Genomic DNA, 21,500 nt, shown 5'->3' with positions numbered 1-21,500 from the left:
TTAACTTCTACGTGAAGTAACATCGTCAAATCATTGCTTTCATTCACTTTTTTGGGCGTCTCACCAGTTGCTCCTCCACCTTTAACTTTTCTGCATTTAAAAAAATAATCAGGTGATCGGCTCCTGCTACAACCTATAAAGTTCAATTCCCTTATCATATACTTCAGCAATTACGGTTTAGTTTTTAAAAATTTTCAAAATTTTGTGACAGTAGTTTGTGTCTAGAAGTTTGTTAACAATGTTCTTGTTTATTTTTATTTGATACAAGTAGCAAGAATGCCTAGGTACTGTTGAATTATGTATGATATTCTGTTCTTGCTTTTCATCCTCTCATTTTCAGCAGTGCTGTGTCTTTCCTGCAGTACAAGAGATGAAAGCTGGCAGTTAATTTTAGCCTTAGAATTTTCTACCATATTTATAGTTTCATTATATTGACTATTAACTTTTAACCAGCCGTTTCATTATACACTAGGAATTCTTGTCACCATTTCAAGCAAAAGAAAAGGAACATCATCTGATCAGAAATATTTCAAATAAAATGTAATGTGATTTTGGAGTACTTGGACTTTATTAAATTGACTTTCATTGTCTTGTTTGATCCTACCTACAGTTGATCAGTTTGATCCTGATTCCTTGTATTTACACAAAAGAATCTTTTGTTTCTGCCTTTGGGAAAGATCAGTGGTTTGATAAGGTATACAAATATAAAAAAAAACCCTAAAATAGGTCAGACATACAAACATAATAGAAGATAATGAAGTCAAAAGAATGACTTGCAATCATCCAGTTAAAAGTTAAGCAGAAAAATCTTATTGTGACCTATAACACAACCTGTTCTGTCTCTGATAAGGGTGCTGCCATATTTAAAGTCACCTTAGTTAAGAAGAGGAAGGCTAGGTCATGGATTAGGAAAGTGCTCTGTGAAATCTCTGTGAAAGCTGATGCGTCATCAGCCAGTAGGTATTAATTTCGGTGCTCAGTATTGCAGTATGAATCCTCCTTGTGGGTAAAACCTTCAGCAGGTATAGACTTCTGTTATGTTAACAGATTGGGCAGGTTGACTCGCTCCTTCAGTTCATTTGTCTAATTTTCTACACAGTCTACTTTAGGAACTGAGGGCCATCAGTGAATCTGACCCCTAATCTCTCAAAGTATTAGTTCCTTTTTTTTTTTTTTGCTTCATTTATAATACGTCATTTGAAATTCAGTTTACAATGTATTTGTTGTGTTCGTTGCCTGTTGTATTTTCAACTAAACATTACCACCTTTAACATTAAGTATTGCTTCTGTACAGCTGATGGAAAATGTTTGGCATCTGTTGGGCTAGATGATAATCATGCCATTGTTTTTTGGGATTGGAAAAAAGGAGAAAAGCTAGCAACAACCAGGTGAGAATACATCTTGGTGTAAATGTGCCTTGTGATTACATTTTTCTGAATAATATCATCCATGTGTATTTCTTTCTTTATAGGAAAAAACACATCTCTGAAAACAGAATGGTGTTTCAGAGCAATATATCCAGATTAAAAACCTTGGGATGTACAGTTTAGTGTTTGGAAATCCCGTGAACTATTTCTGTCAAGAGTTCCCTAGCTTTCCTGTTAGGATAGCTATGTTAATATTATAGCTCATTTAGTGATTTTCAAGTTAAGTGAATATTTTCTCCCAGTTTTATTTCCCGATTCATGGCAGAAGTATCAGAGTTGTCATATTTTCCTTTATGCATTAGGTAATATGCTGCGTTCCATTCAGTGTACGTATGCAGATCACTTTTCTAAAAAGAAAAAAGTGTTCCTTCTCATATAAATAGATTTTTCATGGTCTGCTAATCTTGCTTTCTGAGTCAGCTTTTTTCTGAGATATTTGCTCTTTGCAGTTACTAACAGAAAGCTTAGCTAATCACCCTGTAGTGAAGAAGCTTTTGCAATTGCTTGAAGAGACCAGTGGTGGGAGGAGAACTGGATTACAGTTTACATGTTTGCTTTTTTTCTTCTAGAAAATATCGAATTGCAGTATTTTCTTTCTACTATACTAGTTGTACATGATAGAAGAACCAAACTGCTTGAGAACCTGATTTCTGTCTTACCCTCAGGCAAATCAAATGTACCTCTGAGGTCAAGACACTAGAATCGTGTAGAATTTATGTAAGCACAGACTTATGTACCAGAAACAGGAGGAATTCATTTCAAATCCTGTCTGCAACCGTGTAACATCTGGCATTGATCAGTAGAAATTATTAGTAGGACTACAAAAAAGTGCCTGTGAAAGATAATTTACTTCTATTATTATATGGTGACATATTCCAGAAGAAATTATAAGATTTTCTCCTGGCAACATTATCTGTTAGTAGTATACCATTATGGAAGAAACAAATGTTTTGATTCAAGCGTGTGGGTACCATAATCTATATTAGCTATATAAATTTGTCTCGGACATCCAGATTATTAGGCAGCAAGATTTTAAATCTTGCTTATTGACAGTGTCGTCTGTGTTGTAAAACGTGACATTTTCATTTGCTTTCCAGTCCTAGTTTTACTGTCTCAGATTGTGCTTCAGACTCACGAGTGAAGAAGTACCTTATATATTCCCATAGAGATCTTTTAAGCTTTTAACAAGATAACGATGGGCTATATGGCTACCTGTCTCTTGCTGCTCGCAGGAGAGATACAAGATTAAGTACTCGGGTCCTTTTCAGTGTATAATACTATTATGTACCAAATGTATCTACTATTATTGCTAATCTATTATTTTGAAAATATGCAGGGTCCTCACAGAGAGCACAATAAAAGAGTTTATCATCTGAAAAGTTCCAATTTAAGTTATTGTTTATATTTTAGCAGTGCCTAAAGGCAAGTCCCCCATGCTGGTAAGCACAGTAGGACACGTAAAGAGAGAGACAAGTATCAAGTCAGGAGAGTTTACATCCAAATTTTAGACATGACCCTCATGTGGGCTTAGCAGACAAGAAAAATAGAAGGGCATCTCCTTACAATCATGTAGACCCACACGAGGAATTCAACCAAACGACTAAACCTGAAAAAAGAAGTGTACGTTCACTACGTACAAACATTCATTATGTTTATTCTGTAGGTTGGTGGTTTTTTTATTGTGACTATCCCTTTTGCTTAATCTTCTTAGGACGATTTATTTTAGCATGACTTCTCAGTTTTCTTGTCACAGTGTTCAGAATATACTCTTGTTTTAATTGCTCACTAGATAAATTATACAGCTTGTTTCCCTATCTTGGCTCTGCAGTCTTCTGTCTAGTTTCATTAAAATCCTTATTGAGTCAGTGTACGCTGTTAGAATCAAAATATATCTGAGCTTCTTTCACTAGCTTCTCATGCCGTACGTGCTGACGCGGTGCTGGTCCTGTTTGATCCTAGTGTTTTGTATTGGTGCGCTGCAATCCCTAAGAGAGGGGCATCGTCAAATTTATTTACAATCGCAATCAGGGAACATTATGTTCTTTACTTTCTTCATCCTGTAAGAGCAAATGTCTTGTGCCGGTTCTTTGGAACACGAGGACGCAAAAACTATGCAGGTTTGTATATGTGTTTTGGTCTGACCGTTGCAGGAAATTGGGCCATACAGTCGTGTGTCAACACTGTTCATCCTATCACATGGGCAGACATACTCTTGTCATTTTACAGGGGACACCTGCACTGGGATGCAATTAGTTTGATTTTGGACTCACGGCGGTACACTTTGCCGATGTGATAGATGCTTCCAGAAGAAGCAGTGTAACTGGCCTGAACTGAAAGGCTGGGTGGGCATCATTATAGCAAAGTAGAGGAACAGGAGAAGGAGAAACTGCAGGAGGATATACTTCAGACATCAAAGGTGTAAAGGACTGGTTTTCATCTTTTAGACTGATTAAGCAGAAGAAAATACTGAAACCAAGAGGCTTATCAGAACCGTGTGATTTTTCAGATCTGCTAAACCTGTCAGATGAAGGTGACATTCTCATAGTACAAAACCGGAAAATTCAAACTGAAAGGCTAGTGATTTTTGCTTTTTATAAAACACTGAAATAGGAATAATTACTACTTTGCATCTGGGAATATTTTTTGCAATGGTTAAACTTACACATTTCCATAAATACATACTCCAACAGAATAATTACCTGAGAACTAAATTTGAAGGTGTATGTACTGCTGAACGAACTGTTTCCTAAATTATAATTTTATAATTTCTTATTTTATTTTTCCCCCTTGAAGCAGTAGGTTAAAGACTTCCTCGTTTTTCTTGACAGAGGATTTAAATATTTTTTAATTGAGTTCTTACCATTTAAATATTTATGCTGCCCTTTATACCTTTTCTTAATTGCATTGACCTTTGTTGCTTGCTTCTTCATTATGACTTAACTGAACTGAAATTCAGTGGGAGGTAATTTTTATTCACCACATTTCTGTAGTCTAATTCTTCTGTAAGCCAACTTTGAGTCAGCTTCCAAGGCTAAGCTCTTGCAGGTTAGAAATATGGCTCTCTACTTTTTGTTAGCTAGGGTAATGATGGTAGAAATAATATAGACGTAGCCTCTGTGACTAGTCCCCCAATCCTTATAGTGTTGTAGATCCATGCTGTTGTTTTTGCACCAAGAGTACCACAGTCATGGTGATTAGACCGTCATTGTTAAAGACTCTGTTTGGTTAGTCCAATATGATGAAATGCCTGTTTAAAACAAATTAGTTTGAAATTTCATCCCTTAGAGTGTTTTTTCGTTTTTATTTTTATTGCAGGGGCCATAAAGATAAAATATTTGTGGTGAAGTGTAATCCGCATCATGTAGACAAACTAGTCACAGTTGGGATGAAGCATATCAAATTTTGGCAGCAAACAGGTACTGTATTGAATATTTTATATTTATTTCATTTGAAAATGCATGTATTTTTAATACAGGAACATCACGTTCTCAGTTTAAGACTTTATTTATAAAGCAATTTTCTAGTTACCAAAATAGTAAAAAGGGGAAAACCTGCCTCCGAATCTGCAAATGTCACAATATTCCTTTCTCTTTGGAAGTCATTTCCAGCTAATTGTTTTTTAACTCAAGTCATACTATTACGGATTTCTCCTGAATAAGCATCCTTGGCTTTCAGAAAACATGCAGTCCTGTAATTCACTTAGGCAGATTAGGACCCTTGTGAAAATGCCAGCTGGTAGCCAAGAATCTTAGGTACCTCTGGCACACTGCTAAAAATGGTAGTGTTTGCACCTCAGTTACTGACATAACACTTCAGCAACCCTTCAGTTTCAAGATAGAGCTGGTTTTCAGTCATCGGAGATGACTTTCAGAGATGGAAGCACATTTTTCAAAGTGCCAGGCTGTAAAGGTAGGCTGGAGGATGGGCCTTAATAGGCGTGCCTGGGCAAAACAAAAAAAAAGAAATAAAGAATCACGTGTTTTGCAGAAGTTCATTTATAGTAATTTATGTTTTATCCATTAGGCTAAAAATCATGATATGATATCACAAGAATCAAGATATCAAGGTAATACATTTTTCATATGACACAGGAGTTTTGTTTCCTTTTCTAAATAATGAAAGATGAAAACGTGTTTTCCATTATTTGAAACCAGGGTAAGATTCTGCAAACCAATAAGCAAAATATTCAGAATGGGAAGTAGCTATCAGTCTAGCATGTTCTGTCAAACCGAAGAAGACAGCAAAACTGACTTCTGTTTGAGTATATTTTTTATTCAGGACTGGATATTTTGTCGTTCACGACTTTTAATCATATACACACTACACAAGGTCCCAGAGAGCATCTTCCATGTGTAAAATTCAGTAAAGGTAGGCAGCACAAGGGCAGCTAAAAATAGAATTCAAGGGAACTCAGGGCAAAATCAGTTTTTCAGGCTGTCGTGGTTTAGCCTCGGACGGCAACAAAGAACCACGGGCCGCTCGCTCGGGCCTTCCCGATACAGGAAGAATCGTAAGAAAAGGCAAGACTCTTGGGTTGAGACAAAGGCAGTTTAACAGAACAGCAAAGGGAACAGGCAAACAACAACAACAACACGGATAGGGGAATATACAAACACGATTACGGAACCGCCGCTCCCCGCCGCTCGCCGGCCGGACCCCGGACGCCCCAGCCGGCTTTTAAGCAGCAACTTCCTGCCCCCTCCCCCGGCAGCTCAGGGTGGGCGTGGCTCACATGGCATGGAATACCAGGAAAAATTAACCCTATCCCCACCGGAACCAGGACACGGGCAAAATCAGATAGTTTTAAGAAGTTCCTATACTTACACTGTACTTTACAGCGGTCAAGTGGTTCAGGTGCTCTCATGTAAAAATTACTTTTTTTTTTTCCCCTGCACTTCATGTTTAGGTTATTTTTGTAGTAAAGACATAGACTTGCATTGCTGTTTGCCAAATTCTGCTACGGGAAATTTGCATTAAGTAGTATCTTACTTGAAGAATAATCCCTTTGGAATAAAAATGGTGTCTTTCGAATTAAGATTTGCTCAGTGGAATTGGGACTTCCAGTCTGGTGTTAACTGCGAAATACATGATGACTTGAAGCAAGGACACCGACGCCTATATTATTTTGTAATTCTTTGTGTATTTTTGTCTATGAGCACTCAGTTCATGGGCGCATATGGCTACTTCCTGCTTTCTGAACCAAAGTAAGGTGGTGGCAGTTTGGTTCTCTGGCAATCAGAAGAGGAGCAAATCTACCATTTATTCTGCAAAACTGCTGTCAAATTGTCAACTTGCCAGTGGACAACTAAACCAAACCTCTAGTATCTCATGTGCAGTTATGGTCACCTCGAAAGAGAGAAAGCTTGGTAGAAACTCGTCAGGCTGTTCTGTGCAAAAAATGTTCTGCCAGCCATTGTATTAATTCTTTTTACACAATTCCTCACCAAAATTTATCATTTGCCTGGAAATAGCAATCTGAAAAACAGAGCCTCTACTGCTTCAAAACTGCCATTACTAGATTGACTTTCTTTTATTATGTTTTTTCCCTCTGCACAGTGTTTTCAGTATTTCTATTATCTACTATGTCTTAGGCAATCACAAGAGATGATGGGGTTTTGTCCTTTACATTTGTTCTTTTATAGCACTATGACTAGAAACCAAAATATAAAAAGACTTACTTTTATTTATATTGCAGGTGGAGGCTTTACATCAAAACGAGGAACATTTGGAACTACTGGAAAATTGGAAACTATGATGAGCGTTTCATACGGGCGAATAGAAGACATAGTTTTCTCTGGCGCCGCTACTGGAGACATTTATATCTGGAAGGATACTCTGTTGCTTAAGACAGTGAAAGCCCACGATGGACCTGTATTTGCCATGCACGCATTGGATAAGGTATTTCGTCTTTATTATTTTTGTTGCAATACTGGATTTTAGAAGTGTATAACTAACTATCTCCCAATGAAGTTACTCAGGTTTTGTACATGTGTGTGTACACGTGTATGTACATTGTTCTACATTGCACTAACATTGAAGGTGCTTTAATAAACAAAACCATAACAGAAAACAAGTTGCCCTGGATGAATCTGAATGTGATTCAAATCATGAAACCAATATTAATGAGTTCTGTTATTTGGTAGACCTGTATTTGTAAGCACCACTTTATATGTCCTCGTTACCTGACCAATAGCTTTCTGACATCCAAATATGCAGAATTTATTTCTCACTGTGCTCATGCATGTCATTTTCATATTTGTAAACCACAGAAGAGTAACAGGTAACATTCATTGCCTCTTCAACATGGTTCCAAAAGCATTTTTGCATTATCAGTTTCCAAAATACGAAACGGGATATTTTTAATAATATTATCACTCTGTCTTAGGCAAGCAAGACTTCAAATATCCAAAAGTCTTGTTTTTCTGAGTTAATTATTCCAGATATCAAAAGTATTTTCCTTCAGTTGCATCAATAAATCTTTAAAAGAAACTATTACAAAATATATTATTGACATCACATAAATGAGGTTGGGGCAAAGTTTTGCCAGTTGAAACCCACTGGCAAGTTGAAGATGTTGTTAATGGAATATCCTTTTTGACATGATAGTTTCAACTTTAAAAGTATAGCATGAGAAGAAGAATATTAGATAATAATATTTTTATATATCAAGGTCGGTCAGTTAAAATCCCTGTGGCTCAGTCCTTTCTGTCCGTAATTGATTGTTTCTAGCTTTTCCATCAATTTTTCTATTATTTGTTCTTGACGCTCTATCTTCTGAACATCCCCTTCAATTACATTTTTGTTTGTTAGTTCTTTATGCTGTGTTTTGCACTTGCTTGGCACAGATAAAGAGTATCTACCAAGGGAATTAACCAAAGAATTGGTCCCTTTGCGTTATTAGGACTCAGTTTGAACCATCTGCTGAGTCCATTGAATTTGGAATACTTTGAGAAGCTATTATTACCAACTACTGCCTCTTCTAAGGATGAAGCACATATTTTTCCATAGCTTATTTCCACATGCAGAAAAATGTTATGGTCCAGTATTACTAGTTAGAGTACTCTGCATCATTGTAAGTCTTTATAACCCTAGAAAAGCAGCTCTCTAGATTTTCTCCCCTTATTGTTTTCTTCATAGGTATAGGCTGAAGTATTTTTAATTCGACACATGAATAAAATGCAGGGGATAATTTATGCTGCCTTTGGACATGTCTTTTAAAATATTAAACTATTCACATGACTGCTGACATTTGTGTGTGTTTTCATACTGTCATTGTACAGGGTTTTGCAACTGGTGGAAAAGATGGAATTGTGGCACTTTGGGATGATATGTTTGAAAGATGTCTGAAGACGTACGCTATTAAAAGAGCAGCACTATCTGCTAGTTCTAAAGGTATTATTTTTTACTGTGTTTTAATAAGGACTATATGCATGAAGGCTGGTAAAATGGCAGTAATAGGTGTCAAATCTTACCAGAACACAAAAAGAACATTAATATACTACTTACTACTCTGTGCTGGAATTTTCTGTTTTGATTGATTTAAGTTTTATTTTCCACAGTCTTTGCCATTTATAGTTTGTTCTGCTATTTCTTCCTCTATTCCGTGACGTTTGGCTTTGTTTTCACTGAAGAAATTATTTTTAAAAGAAATGTCACAAGCCTGCGAGTCTTGGCTCTTCCAAGATCCATTCGGTTTAGCAGCTATCTTCCTCAAGTGGCCAAATTTCATGTAGTGAGACCAGGGTCCCTATGAGTTGGATAGACCTGTTAAATTCTACTTCCCCAGGCATCAGTGTGGAAGTCTGTAAAGTGGTATTCATAGATAATCACAGAATTAATGTCCATGTTGCTGGAGCATCTGAATCCCTTATATACTGTCACTGTTAACGCAGTAAAATACCGATCTTGATATTGCCACAATATAGACTAGCACAAGCTTCCCTCCTTTGAACTATTAATTACATCCATGGATTATCGTGTAGTTTGATCAGGCAAGTGTATCTCATGTTTCATTATTTTAAATAGATTTTAATTATAGGTGATGTAAGCTGTGTGAATTATAGGTGATACGAGTCTCTTTTTGATTTCGCAATTATCCTAAAATTAATATTTTTGTATTCTTCAGGTTTACTTTTAGAAGACAATCCTTCTATTCGAGCCATCAGTCTAGGACATGGGCATATACTAGTGGGAACTAAAAATGGAGAGATACTTGAAATTGATAAAAGTGGCCCTATGACTCTACTTGTTCAGGTAGTGTATGGCTCTTCCATGTGAAAATATTCCCTGTAGAAATACAAGACATTATAAGATTTTCCCAGTCATTTCTTTCTGTTTTCATTAATCCTGTTGATCAATGTTGTTTTCCTTGCTCAGGCAGAAGTTGATGCTTTCTTATGTAAATGACTTTGAGATTCACTGAAGATTCCAGAATTCTGAAAGTGAAACAAGCAGTCTATTAAGTTCAAACGCTGATGAGAGTTTTTATGAATTCTTTAGCCATTTTAGTTCAGGACCCAACATAAAAATGAAAAATGAAGAGTAGAGCTAACACAGTTTCTGACAGTATGGTTCCATTTATTGGTTTTACTGGGAATCTAGCGTATTTTATTGGGAATCTAGCGTATTCTAAAGGATGCTATATTTTAATTAGTGAAAAATTGTTTTAGAGTTATGACAACTTTCTTCAGTGACATGCAGTTGTCACTGCATGTGTTACAAAGCATAGAGAGATCTCTTTTTGCAAGACAAAGTATTTTGCAATGTTTCGTTAAAAATTTTTCATACATATGTCCACTGACGTATTTGATGTTGCTTGAATAACCCTAATGTCTATATGTAGAAAATTGTATAATTTACTGAGTTATAATTCGTCAAGTTTTTATTTTTTGTTTTCTAAAAATGACTTAATTGACAAAAATGACAAAAATATGGTTTCCTTGGTCTTTTTCTTTCCAGTTAGCTCCGACCACATAAAGTAATCTTTGAAATTTGTATTGCCTGCATCACAGCCTCACTAACCTAAATGTGCAAAGCTGTATTTCATAAATTATGTAACTCATTTACTACTTTGGAATTGCAGTCTCTTCCTAACATAGTTGCCTTCATATGAATACTAGGGTTGCAAGAGAGTAGAATTACCCGATTGCTTTGAGTTTTCTGATAAAGAGAAGTGTCATAATTGTCATCCATCTTAAATTACATGCTTGCATGCATCAAGTTGAGCTAAAATAGAAAATACATAAAGTGTAATTAAGATGTCATGACAGTTCCTCCCTTTTTTCTTTTAACGGTATTTTTCCATCTGAACAAAAATGCCAGTTACTAAACTGAAATACGGATCGAGAATAGTAAAAAATTATATAATCTTGAAATGTTGTGCCAGCAAGATGTATGCAAATTGAAGCAAATCTAGAAAAAGCAGGAAGAGTGATTAAAAAGTTTTAAAACTGAGTTCTGAGGTAAGATTAAAAGAACTAAATACGTGTATTTTGGGAAAACAAGTTCTCCAGGATCTAAAAAATTACATAAACCTTGAAGAGAGATTAGCCCATATTAGGATTTCAGGAAGAAGTCCTGTTTGGGGAGTAAGTATTTCCTGCTCAAGTCTGGAAGAGAGAGCACTGGAGGAAAAGGAATTACAGCTGGTAATAGTAGAGGAGACTATGGAAAAGTATCTTTTAGATGGTTATCAGAGGAAACAGACCAGACATTCAGGTCTGTTTGAATGTGGAACATTTTTGAGAGGAGATCTTTATTGCCTGAGACTTGTAAAAGGAGGCAAGGCAAGTGCTAGAACTTTTTACATAAACCCAAATGCGTTATTTTCTCTTACATTAAATGGTTTCCTTTAGGGGCATATGGAAGGAGAAGTTTGGGGCTTGGCAGCTCATCCTCTCTTGCCAGTCTGTGCAACAGTGAGTGATGATAAAACACTACGAATCTGGGAACTTTCATCCCAGCATCGCATGCTGGCAGTGAGGAAACTCAAAAAAGGTAATTCTCATTTGGCGACACACTGTGATAGTAATGATACTACTCTGTTTCAGTAACAGTTACATCTTTGCTTTTGGTGCACATCACAGGCATTAATTACGTAGGAAGAGGAGACAGTCATTAAGAAATTGGAAGCACAGGAACTAAATTGTCTTTGGCATGTGTCAAGTCAATGAAAAGGATAGAAAGAAAAAGGATTATAATCTATTGTAATGAGTAATAAAGAAATTAACTTTAATCTTCCTCTGATTCCAAGGGAATAAGTTGACCTCAGGATCATTTTCCTTCATAAGAATACTTAAGATCAGCATATTTGTTGCTGACATTAAAAAGTTTCTTTCGAAAGACAAATGTAAAATTTTCTGCATGTTGAGTACAACCAGCTTTCAGTGGCAACACGAACTTTGCATGTCATACCAACTTCTCTGAAAATGAACAGGTTTTCTCCTCTGTATACCATTAGATGAGCTGTGTTGTAATTCCGCTTTCTCAAAATTACTCTTATTTCATTTATTCACTTATGTCCTTCAGGAAATTTTATGGTGTAAATTCAACATGCTTCATTTTCAGTGACAGATCCAGAGCACAAAAACTCTTAACTGGCTGAGGGAAAACAGAGTCAAATGTTTTGGAGAGGTGAACTCAGGGATGGATGAGGATAGCTGTATGAGAGAGTATGGTCAGAAATAATGTTGAGGCAAAAAGTAAGTGGAGGAAGTGTAGTACATCTCTGTTTTAAATGTGTTCCACCTGAAAAGAATCATATTAAATAATAGTCATATAATGAAGAAGCTTTCAAGTTCAGTATCCCTGAAAGACATGTAGTTATGCTGTCCATAATGAGTCTTTGAATTTTCCAATTGGATTTCCCTTCTGTATGTTTTCTGTGTTTTTCTTTTTTTTTTTTTAATTAATTTTATTTCTATCATTGGCGTGTTTAGAACGTAGTTGGAAGGTGATATTTTCACCTAAACCCATTTCAAGACTCATCAAATCGCCATTGTCAATTCAAGAACAGCCTATACAGAGGGTATATTCTCACTTAGTAAAACATTATTCATAGCCCTCCTATCACATAATATATTTGGTTTAATAAATAACTAATCTATTTTAAAATTATACGCTCGATGTAAAAACTTTTCAGTTGCAGTTTGTTCACGGTTTTCTCCTTTCCATTTTCTTTTGTAGGTGGACGATGCTGTGCCTTTTCTCCTGATGGCAAAGCCTTGGCTGTAGGATTGAATGATGGCAGTTTTCTGGTGGTAAACGCTGACACTGTTGAAGATATGGTCTCTTTTCACCACAGAAAGGAAATGATCTCAGATATAAAGTTTTCACGAGGTATAATCAGATGATAAGGTGAAAGGGCGGTGTTTATCTTGGAGTTTGTTTTTTACGTCTAGACAAAAGATTGAATGTTCCGAACGAAGATAGAGATGGGAGCATGCGCTCCATGCATTTAAATACTTTACAATTCCGTATGGATGTATGCAGCTTCGTATAATGGGGCCCACCCCTAACTGGTGCATTTGGATGCACTACAGTAGTGAAATTGCATAACAATAATAATTATAACATGTAAACCTTTAATAACCTCAGTGTCTCTTCTTTACAGAATCAGGAAAGTACCTGGCTGTGGCTTCCCATGATAATTTTGTAGATATTTACAATGTACTTACCAGCAAAAGAGTTGGCATTTGTAAAGGTGCATCTAGCTATATCACACACATTGACTGGGACTCAAGAGGTAAAATGTTTGACCAGAGATACAGATTTAAAATGCCTATAAAATGGAATATCAGAAAACTGTTCACATACCAGTTACTAAGATAAACTGTAACTACTAATGCAAGTGATTTTTCAACATGAAGCACCATATGGGTTCAGCGCAACTACATTTGTTGGCCTCCCTTGTAGCATTTGTACCAGAGTACATGGTACTTCACTGCTGACAACATATGACTAAAATGTCACTTACGAACATAATATTGCTTTTCTTTGCCCTGTTCTTTTATAGTTTTGTAGTGTGTGGCATATTTTTCTTTTCCACCTTTTATGTCCAGTTTCCTTTCTTCTTTGCTGAGCATTACATGGCAATCACAGCAATGAAGTTAGAGAGCCTTATTGTCACAACTAATTAAGTCTAGCAGGATTGATAATGAGCTCACACAAATAAGACTCCCTGGACCTAATATGATTCTGTGCAGAACCACCTGTGTGTCTGAGCCCTGCTTCCCCTGTGGTGCCCCAAAATGTGGTGCACGCTCACTGACAACAACAGGAGCTAAGCTCCTTTCGGAACCTGTTCAGGTCTGGGTGCCATTCTTGAGCTAGTAAGCCATGCTGCAACTGAGCTGGCACTGTGTGCTCCTTTACAACCCTGATAATCTGACTACTGATAGGTGTACACACAATAATAGCAATTTGTCTGATACTACCAGTATATCTGTAGTAGCCATTTCTTGGATGTATTACATGTGCAGACATAAAGTGTAAGAAAACTGAAAATTCTTTGTGTCCTTAATGGTGTTTATTGGAAAGTCTAACTGAACTTCTAGATGTAAAGGAATAATATACTAAATTGTATAACCTGTTTTATACAGGTCATAAGAAGGGCATAATACTACTATAGTCCAATGTTGCACTTCTTCTTGTCAGTGATTCCAAAAGACTGAATATAGCTCATGTGACAAAGGGCAAGATGCCCAGTCAAGATATAGCAACACGGGAACTGCACTAGTTCATATCAGTTGATAATCTAATCCAGCGTTTCTCGGTAGAAGAGTGCTTTCCCCGGCAGTTATACAGTTTCAATATCGTAGAACTGCGCAAACACTTGCTAACTACCAATTGCATCCAGAATTATCTTGCTAGTATCACAGTATTTGTATGGATATGGTAAACTTCATATCCATAGAATCATAGAATGGTTTGGGTTGGAAGGGACCTCAATGATCATCTACTTCCAGCCTTCCTGCCATGGGCAGGGACACCTCCCACTAGACCAGGTTACTCAAAGGCCCATCCAACCTGGCCTTGAACGCCAAGGACAGCTCAGTGTGTAGCCGGACAATATGCCACTTAGGCAGTGCGAAATAGAGAGGAGTTTATGATGTTTTTAATTTCTGTCAGAGCTGTCTTGCAAAATTGTTATGAAAATAACATGCACGTTTTAATTTTTTTTTTTACTTTCCATTATCATGATGATGAAAACACAAGCAAAATATTTCTTATCAGAAGAAAGTGATTTTTTAAGGATGTTGAATGATATTTAAAATATTACTTCTGCAGTGAATCAGGGGTACAGGATTCTTACGAGAGTGACTCTAAGCATCTGTTTTACTTTTGCTATGAAAAACTCTCTGGAGGATAATTTCTTAGCTTACCCCCAGAAATCTCTTCATTCAATCAAAAGAAAGTTCATAATATTCATAATAATGAACAAAATTCATAATAAACTCTTATTTCGTATCCAGGAAAGTTATTGCAAGTCAATTCTGGTGCCAAAGAACAACTATTTTTTGAAGCACCAAGGGGGAAAAGGCATGTTATAAGAATTGCTGAGGTACGAATTACGCTTACTTAATTTTTTACTGTGAAAGTTATTTTTCTGGACTGTTGAAAATTACCATAATTTGTCTTCAAATGGTATATTTTTTATTTTTAAACCACTATATTTACAGTGGTTGTAAATTAGAATTATTTAATCATTCTGTATAGTGTCTTTCCTAGCATTTCTAATGGTAGAACTTGCAAGTTTCTGTTTGTATCTCTAAATTTACTGTTGTTTGTTTGATAGCAGTCATTCCCCATCGTCCCATTTCCTGAACAATCACCTGTTTTCTGTGGGATCAGTGTGCATGCAGGTTATAAACCATCTTTAAACAGTATGAACTGGCTTTTAAGGATGTTGATTATTTGTGACACATAATTCTTCTATAAAATTGCCAATGTTTATCACCTCAGAAAATCTTTAAGGAGAATTATATCCAAACAATGCTCTCCATTGGGAAAGCAGGAATGTTTATAGTTTGAAGCCTTTTGATGAAGATGTGCAATTTGTATTAACTAGCTGGAAACAGTGAACGCTTTCTAAAAACGCTAAAAAAAATGAATAGCAAACATAGACAAATGTACGCATGAAACCAGTGTGTATTGGCCATGTGTTAAGATGACGTCTTTGGGGGAAATTCTGATTGCAGATCGAGAAGATTGAGTGGGACACCTGGACCTGTGTTCTTGGTCCTACTTGTGAAGGAATTTGGCCCATGCACAGTGATGTCACCATTGTAAATGCAGCTAGTCTTACAAAAGACGGAACACTATTAGCTACAGGAGATGACTTCGGTTTTGTGAAGCTTTTTTCATATCCAGTGAAGGTAATAAGTGTATTTCTTTCTGTGATTAGAAACTGTGCAAGAAAAGGAATTAAGGAAGACACTGTTTGCAATATGTTAGACTGTTAACATGCAGATTCTTTGTGCTACAGGGCCAACATGCAAAATTCAAGAAGTATGTGGGTCACAGCGCACAGGTAACCAATGTGCGGTGGTTACACAATGATTCTGTGCTGCTGACTGTAGGTGGTGCTGATACAGCTTTGATGATCTGGACCAGAGAATTTTTGGGCATTCAGGAGAGTAAGCTGGTTGATAGTGAAGAATCAGACACAGATGCAGAAGAAGATGGAGGTAAAAAGGATTGCACAAAACATGTCTTTAATTTAGCCTTCATTCCACAGAGACTTACACAGGCGTTTAAGTTGAAGCGGGCAAGAAATTTTCAGGTGCTAAAGTTCTGTGGGGGGAGAGCTTGGTAGAATTTGTTTCCTTCCTTTTATTGGTGCAGATCTTGCTTTCTACTCTTCCACTACGAAACAAAGGTAGTTTGTTTTATTGTATGTTTTATTTTTCTAAGGTTATGATAGTGATGTTGCAAGAGAAAAGGCAATTGACTATACCACTAAGATCTATGCTGTAAGCATCCGAGAAATGGAAGGGACAAAACCACATCAACAGCTGAAGGAAGTTTCAGTAGAGGAGAGGTATGTTACACAAAGGCGTTCATTTCCAAATGTACATTGCACTCTTTGGAATCTCTTTTCATTCAACTAAAGTTAGTCCTTAGAAATAAGACAGGAATTTTAAAGTTCACAAGATAACATTTAAAGTGGTGTTCATAGGGTACAACGTGTTAATATGATGAAGAAAGATAGGTAAAGTGAAACACCTGCGAGTGTTTTCTTCTGCTGCTCACATAAGCAGTTATATTCTTTCCTAATTAGTAGGTGTAGCTATAGATAAGTCTACAGCAGGGTGTTTGTGATAAGGTGAGCTTGTAAATACTTTGTAGTTAAGGCTTTTGTTGATATTTTCATTGAAAGATTTTCAGTTGTTTATAATTGTGTCAGGTTGTTACTGTCAGAGCTGAAATTTCCCACGGTACACGTTGGCCTTAGGCTGAATTAGTCTGAAAAAAATAAGCTGGGAGGAGAAAGGTAGTGGAGAGGACAATAAATAAAAGAAGCAAGAGCTAAGCATAGAGGGTGAGGTCCAGTGAAACGCAGACCTAGGGGAGTGGGTGAGTAAAAACTCTGACTGGGACAGGACTGTTGGGACAGAACAGGGGTATCTGTCACCAGTAAAGTACATTCCCCTTTGTAATCTGGAACGGGAAAACTACACCCGTGAATCCAGTTGGTGACTCAACTGTGAATCCTTGCAGTCTCTTTTGATAGAAAGAATTTAAGCTTAGTTACTTCCCCTCAGTTTACCCGGAACACATGACCACTAACAATACCAGTAGTGTGATGGCATATTCTTCCCACAGGGATCCTACTCTAGTTATAGAACAGGATAAATAGCCCTCAGGGAATACAGTGGGTGCAGAAGTAAGCACTGTAGGGTCCCTGCTGCAGGTATTGCAAAAGATGGGAGATCTGTGTGTAGAAAGAGGCTAGGATGGCAAGGAGACACCCCTCTGGAGCCTGTGGACAGCTGCATTCTTGCTGTTCCTGCTTCTGTCGCAGAGCTTCTTGGTGATGGTTGGCAAATAGAGTATTTTTATAGGCAGCCTGTAACTCGGTGTACCTTGTTTCCTGCTGTCAGAGAGAAGTATGGCTGACTTTGCAGAGAAACAGCACACTCATAGCTGCAAGTGGAGATCATTTAAGCAGTTCTTTGAACAAACATAACACCTGATTACATTGAACGGATTAAAGCCTAAGGTTCTCTTACTTGACTATTGAAAACTAGTGGCAACTTTGAAGATTTTTGGCTTTAAACCTTCTTGGTGTCCTGCTTTGCAAGATACAAAATGGAGTTAGCAATACTTCCTAATCTAATGCTGATCTTCGAAAAATAAATTAGTTCATGTTTTTAAAGCTCTCAAAGAATGCAGTGCTGAACATCATGGACAAAAATTAGTAATTTTTCACTTGGTATTTGAATAGGAGAACGAATGTTGGGTGTGAAAAATGAGAAGAAAAAAGTTGCACCCTTTTTTTTTTTCATCACAATGTTTTAACTAAAACATGCAGCAGGAGGATTAGTGATTTTTTTCAATAAAATGTTGAACCATAACAATGTCTTTTCCCCTTTTAAGAATATCTCTCTCAATTTTCTCATTTACTCATATAAAGTCTTTGTTCCTCCATTTTTCTATTAAAAGGCTTAGTGTATTGTCTAGTAAACGTAAATGTTTTGAGATTGAGTTAAAAAAAAAAATTATTTTATTTTGGGCAGATACTGCTAAATTGTTATTACACATGAAATAACAAGTGCTAACAACAAACAATGGCCAAATGATTTACACCAGAAGCCCTTGTAACTTACAGCTGCTTTATTCTGCTTTGATGATGCAAAAGCAACCGTAGACAGAGTTTAATTGACTGATTAAGCTGGGCTTACAGTTGTTTTGTACTAGTGAATAAGCACCAATATGAGCATAAGCATCAAACTCTTCTGCAGCTTTTCCGCACTATTTTAAGTCCAGTAGTGAAAATCACCACAGTCCCTTTGGGTGCCTAGGAAGCTTTCCTTCTCTCAAACCTGGCCATGGGTCTGGTGTCTGATGCAAGCATGTACCCTGTTTCTCAGAGGAGTGTCTCAGTCTGCCATGTACACTTCAGGCTTCCTGACTTTTGAGTCTCTCCACATTCACAGCCCTACACTGCATAAGCTGATTCAGCTGAACCTAATGTGTTGCTGTGGAGGAAGGCACCCCCTGAAATTAACAGGCGGTTTGCCTTTTTTCAACCTTTTTAACAAAACTTATAGTACCTGCAAAGCAGCACATAACAAGACAAATGAAGCAGGCTTCCTTTTTGTCACACTAATACTAATAATAATCCATAATGCATGGAAAATGTGCTTTCTGCTATCCACCACTACAAGGCAACACTGAAGCTGGAAGACCCCCTAGTATGCCCAAGTGTTTCCACACCACCTATTCTGTTTACAGCTGGTGGGCCTAATTAAATGGGTAGACACCTCCTCTGCAGTGAGGTTGCCTCTGATTTCCATAACACTCTCTTCAGAATCACAGAATCACAGAATGGTAGGGTTGGAAGAGACCTCTGGAGATCATCTAGTCCAACCCCCCTGCCAGAGCAGAGTCACCTAGAGCAGGTTGCACAGGAACACGTCCAGGTGGGTTTTGAATGTCTCCAGAGACATTCATTTCTCTGGGCAGGCTGTTCCAGTGCTCTGCCACCCTCAGGGTAAAGAAGTTCCTCCTCATGTTTAGGTGGAACTTCCTATGTTCAAGTTTGTGCCCATTACCTCTTGTCCTGTTCCTGGGCCCCACTGAAAAGAGCCTGGCCCCATCCTCCTGACACCCACCCTTTAAGTATTTGTAAGCGTTGATAAGATCCCCCCTCAGTTGTCTTTTTTCCAGACTGAAGAGACCCAAATCCCTCAGCCTTTCTTCATAAGAGAGGTGTTCCAGTCCCCTAATCATCTTGGTAGCTCTCTGCTGCACCCTCTCCAGCAGTTCCCTGTCCTTCTTGAACCGGGGAGCCCCGAACTGGACACAGTACTCCAGGTGCGGCCTCACCAGGGCAGAGTAGAGGGGGAGGATGACCTCCCTCGACCTGCTGGCCACACTCTTCTTGATGCAGCCCAGGATGCCATTGGCCTTCTTGGCCACAAGGGCACGTTGCTGGCTCATGGTCATCTTGTTGTCCACCAGGACTCCCAGGTCTCTTTCTGCTGAGCTGCTCTCCAGCAGGTCAGCCCCCAACTTGTACTGGTGCATGGGGTTATTCCTCCCCAGGTGCAGCACCCTACGCTTGCCCTTGTTAAATTTCATAAGGTTCCTCTTTGAGCCTGTCCAGGTCTCTCTGTATGGCGGCACAGCCTTCCGGTGTGTCAGCCACCCCCCCCCAGCTTTGTGTCATCGTCAAACTTGCTGAGGGTGCACTCTATCCCCTCATCCAGGTCATTGATGAATATATTGAAGAGGACTGGACCCAGTACTGACCCCTGGGGAACACCACTCGTCACTGACCTCCAACTAGACTCTGGAGGTCTAGACTGTACATGAAAATAGCCTACTGTAGCCTATGTGAAGGAATAATCTATCCCATAACAAGTTGGCTGAAGAGAGCAAAACGAAGTTTTTAACATTCTCTGTATCTTTTTTCTTCTTACTGTCCCTATGTAATCAACAGTTTTGTACTTCATTTTAAAATACCTTAAAAATAAACCCTTGTAACTGTCCTTTCCATCTTTTCTGCTAAAGAGTCACAGCTATTCTTCACATTTTTTATATGTCCTCTTTCAATTACAGCTGCTTTAATATCTTTGGTATTTGGAATTTGTGTTCCCAGAAATTTGTGAACAGATCCCATACTTTTCATATATAGCTTGTTAGGCAAAGTTATATTCAATTCTCTTTCTTCACTGGATTAATGTAAATTTCCAGAATTTATAGTCAAATTAGAAGCAGAAATGTTATGGTGAAATGTAAGGCAAAACTGAAGTTTGAGGGTATTGTGCTGGGATAGGAGCATAAGCTGTGAAAGGTAATGGGTTTTGGATGCAGTAAAATGAGATTAATGTATTGGCTACTGCAATTGTCAAAGACTCCAGTTTTTGGCCACAGTTGTGCCAATATGCACACAATATATGCAGAATCTCAACACTCCCAATTACAAGTGCTTCAAGGTGAAGCTGACTTCTCTCAAAGACGTATGAATTATCAAGCAAGCTTCACAGCTGTGCCAGATTACATCTTTTCGGAGAATACAAAAGCATGTAACAGCTAATGAAGGATTTGTCTGAAGCTTCCTGAAAGCACTGGGCTGACTTTTCTTTGCACCTACAAGGGTCCAAAGTGATGGCTGATCAAACCAGACAAAATTAAAAGCTTATGAGTACTCAACTGTCAGTGTTCAGGAAAACCGAAGTTCTAAATCAGTGAGTCTTCAGGACGTTGGAGTCTTGAGATCTCTGTGCACAAGGCTGAGTGAGATGGCAACGAGTAATACTGAAGCCAGTTCACAAAGCTTTACATTTTCTGCACAAGGCACGGCTGAGGTAGCCTCTCCCAGTCCCTTCAGATATGAAGAAGGGAGCCAAGAGGATGTATCCCATTCTCTTTCAGGCAGGTACGTGGAAAAACCTGGTAGTCTTTTGAGGGGGAAGATTGTCTGGAGAAAATATTCCGAATCCCAAATCTTTCCTCTTTGTAATTGTGCTTTATGTCTGTATGAAGACCCCAAGGATTGTGCATCTGATGGGACGTGCATATTGTGAATACTCTGAGACTGATTACATACTGTGTAAATTTTGAAGATTATGTTACAAGTTGGAAAACCCATTTAAGTTAGAAGCAGTGAGCTAACCACAAGACCTGAGAAACTGGTGGTCCACTTCACTGAAAAATGCAGTGAGGATCTAAGAAGAAGAAATGTCCTCCTTGCTGTATTTTCATTGTGTATTTTCATTGTGTGTCTGAGAAAGGAAAAATAGTGAGGTATAGAGGGTAGAAAGCACAAATTAAACAAAGTAAATTTAAATTAAGGAAAGAAAAAAAGAGAGAAAACCAAGCTTCCAGATCAAGCAAGAGATAGGA

General features: G+C 37.8%; 1 protein-coding gene across 1 annotated transcript in view; it reads left to right on the top strand.

Annotated features, from left to right (window-relative positions):
- Window positions 1–21,500, top strand: part of EML6 (EMAP like 6) — a 135,901-nt gene that overhangs the window by 85,774 nt on the left and 28,627 nt on the right. Inside the window, exons 17-28 of the mRNA XM_054194466.1 lie at window positions 1,295–1,388; window positions 4,743–4,843; window positions 7,123–7,325; window positions 8,708–8,819; window positions 9,553–9,680; window positions 11,282–11,423; window positions 12,612–12,764; window positions 13,039–13,170; window positions 14,900–14,988; window positions 15,626–15,802; window positions 15,913–16,114; window positions 16,341–16,467. Of these exons, the coding sequence (XP_054050441.1) occupies window positions 1,295–1,388; window positions 4,743–4,843; window positions 7,123–7,325; window positions 8,708–8,819; window positions 9,553–9,680; window positions 11,282–11,423; window positions 12,612–12,764; window positions 13,039–13,170; window positions 14,900–14,988; window positions 15,626–15,802; window positions 15,913–16,114; window positions 16,341–16,467 (1,660 nt within the window). The remainder of the gene's footprint in view (window positions 1–1,294; window positions 1,389–4,742; window positions 4,844–7,122; window positions 7,326–8,707; window positions 8,820–9,552; window positions 9,681–11,281; window positions 11,424–12,611; window positions 12,765–13,038; window positions 13,171–14,899; window positions 14,989–15,625; window positions 15,803–15,912; window positions 16,115–16,340; window positions 16,468–21,500) is intronic.

Source organism: Rissa tridactyla, chromosome 3, assembly GCF_028500815.1.
Source record: "Rissa tridactyla isolate bRisTri1 chromosome 3, bRisTri1.patW.cur.20221130, whole genome shotgun sequence".
NCBI classification, from domain to species: domain Eukaryota; kingdom Metazoa; phylum Chordata; class Aves; order Charadriiformes; family Laridae; genus Rissa; species Rissa tridactyla.
This window is presented reverse-complemented; position numbering and strand designations above follow the sequence as displayed.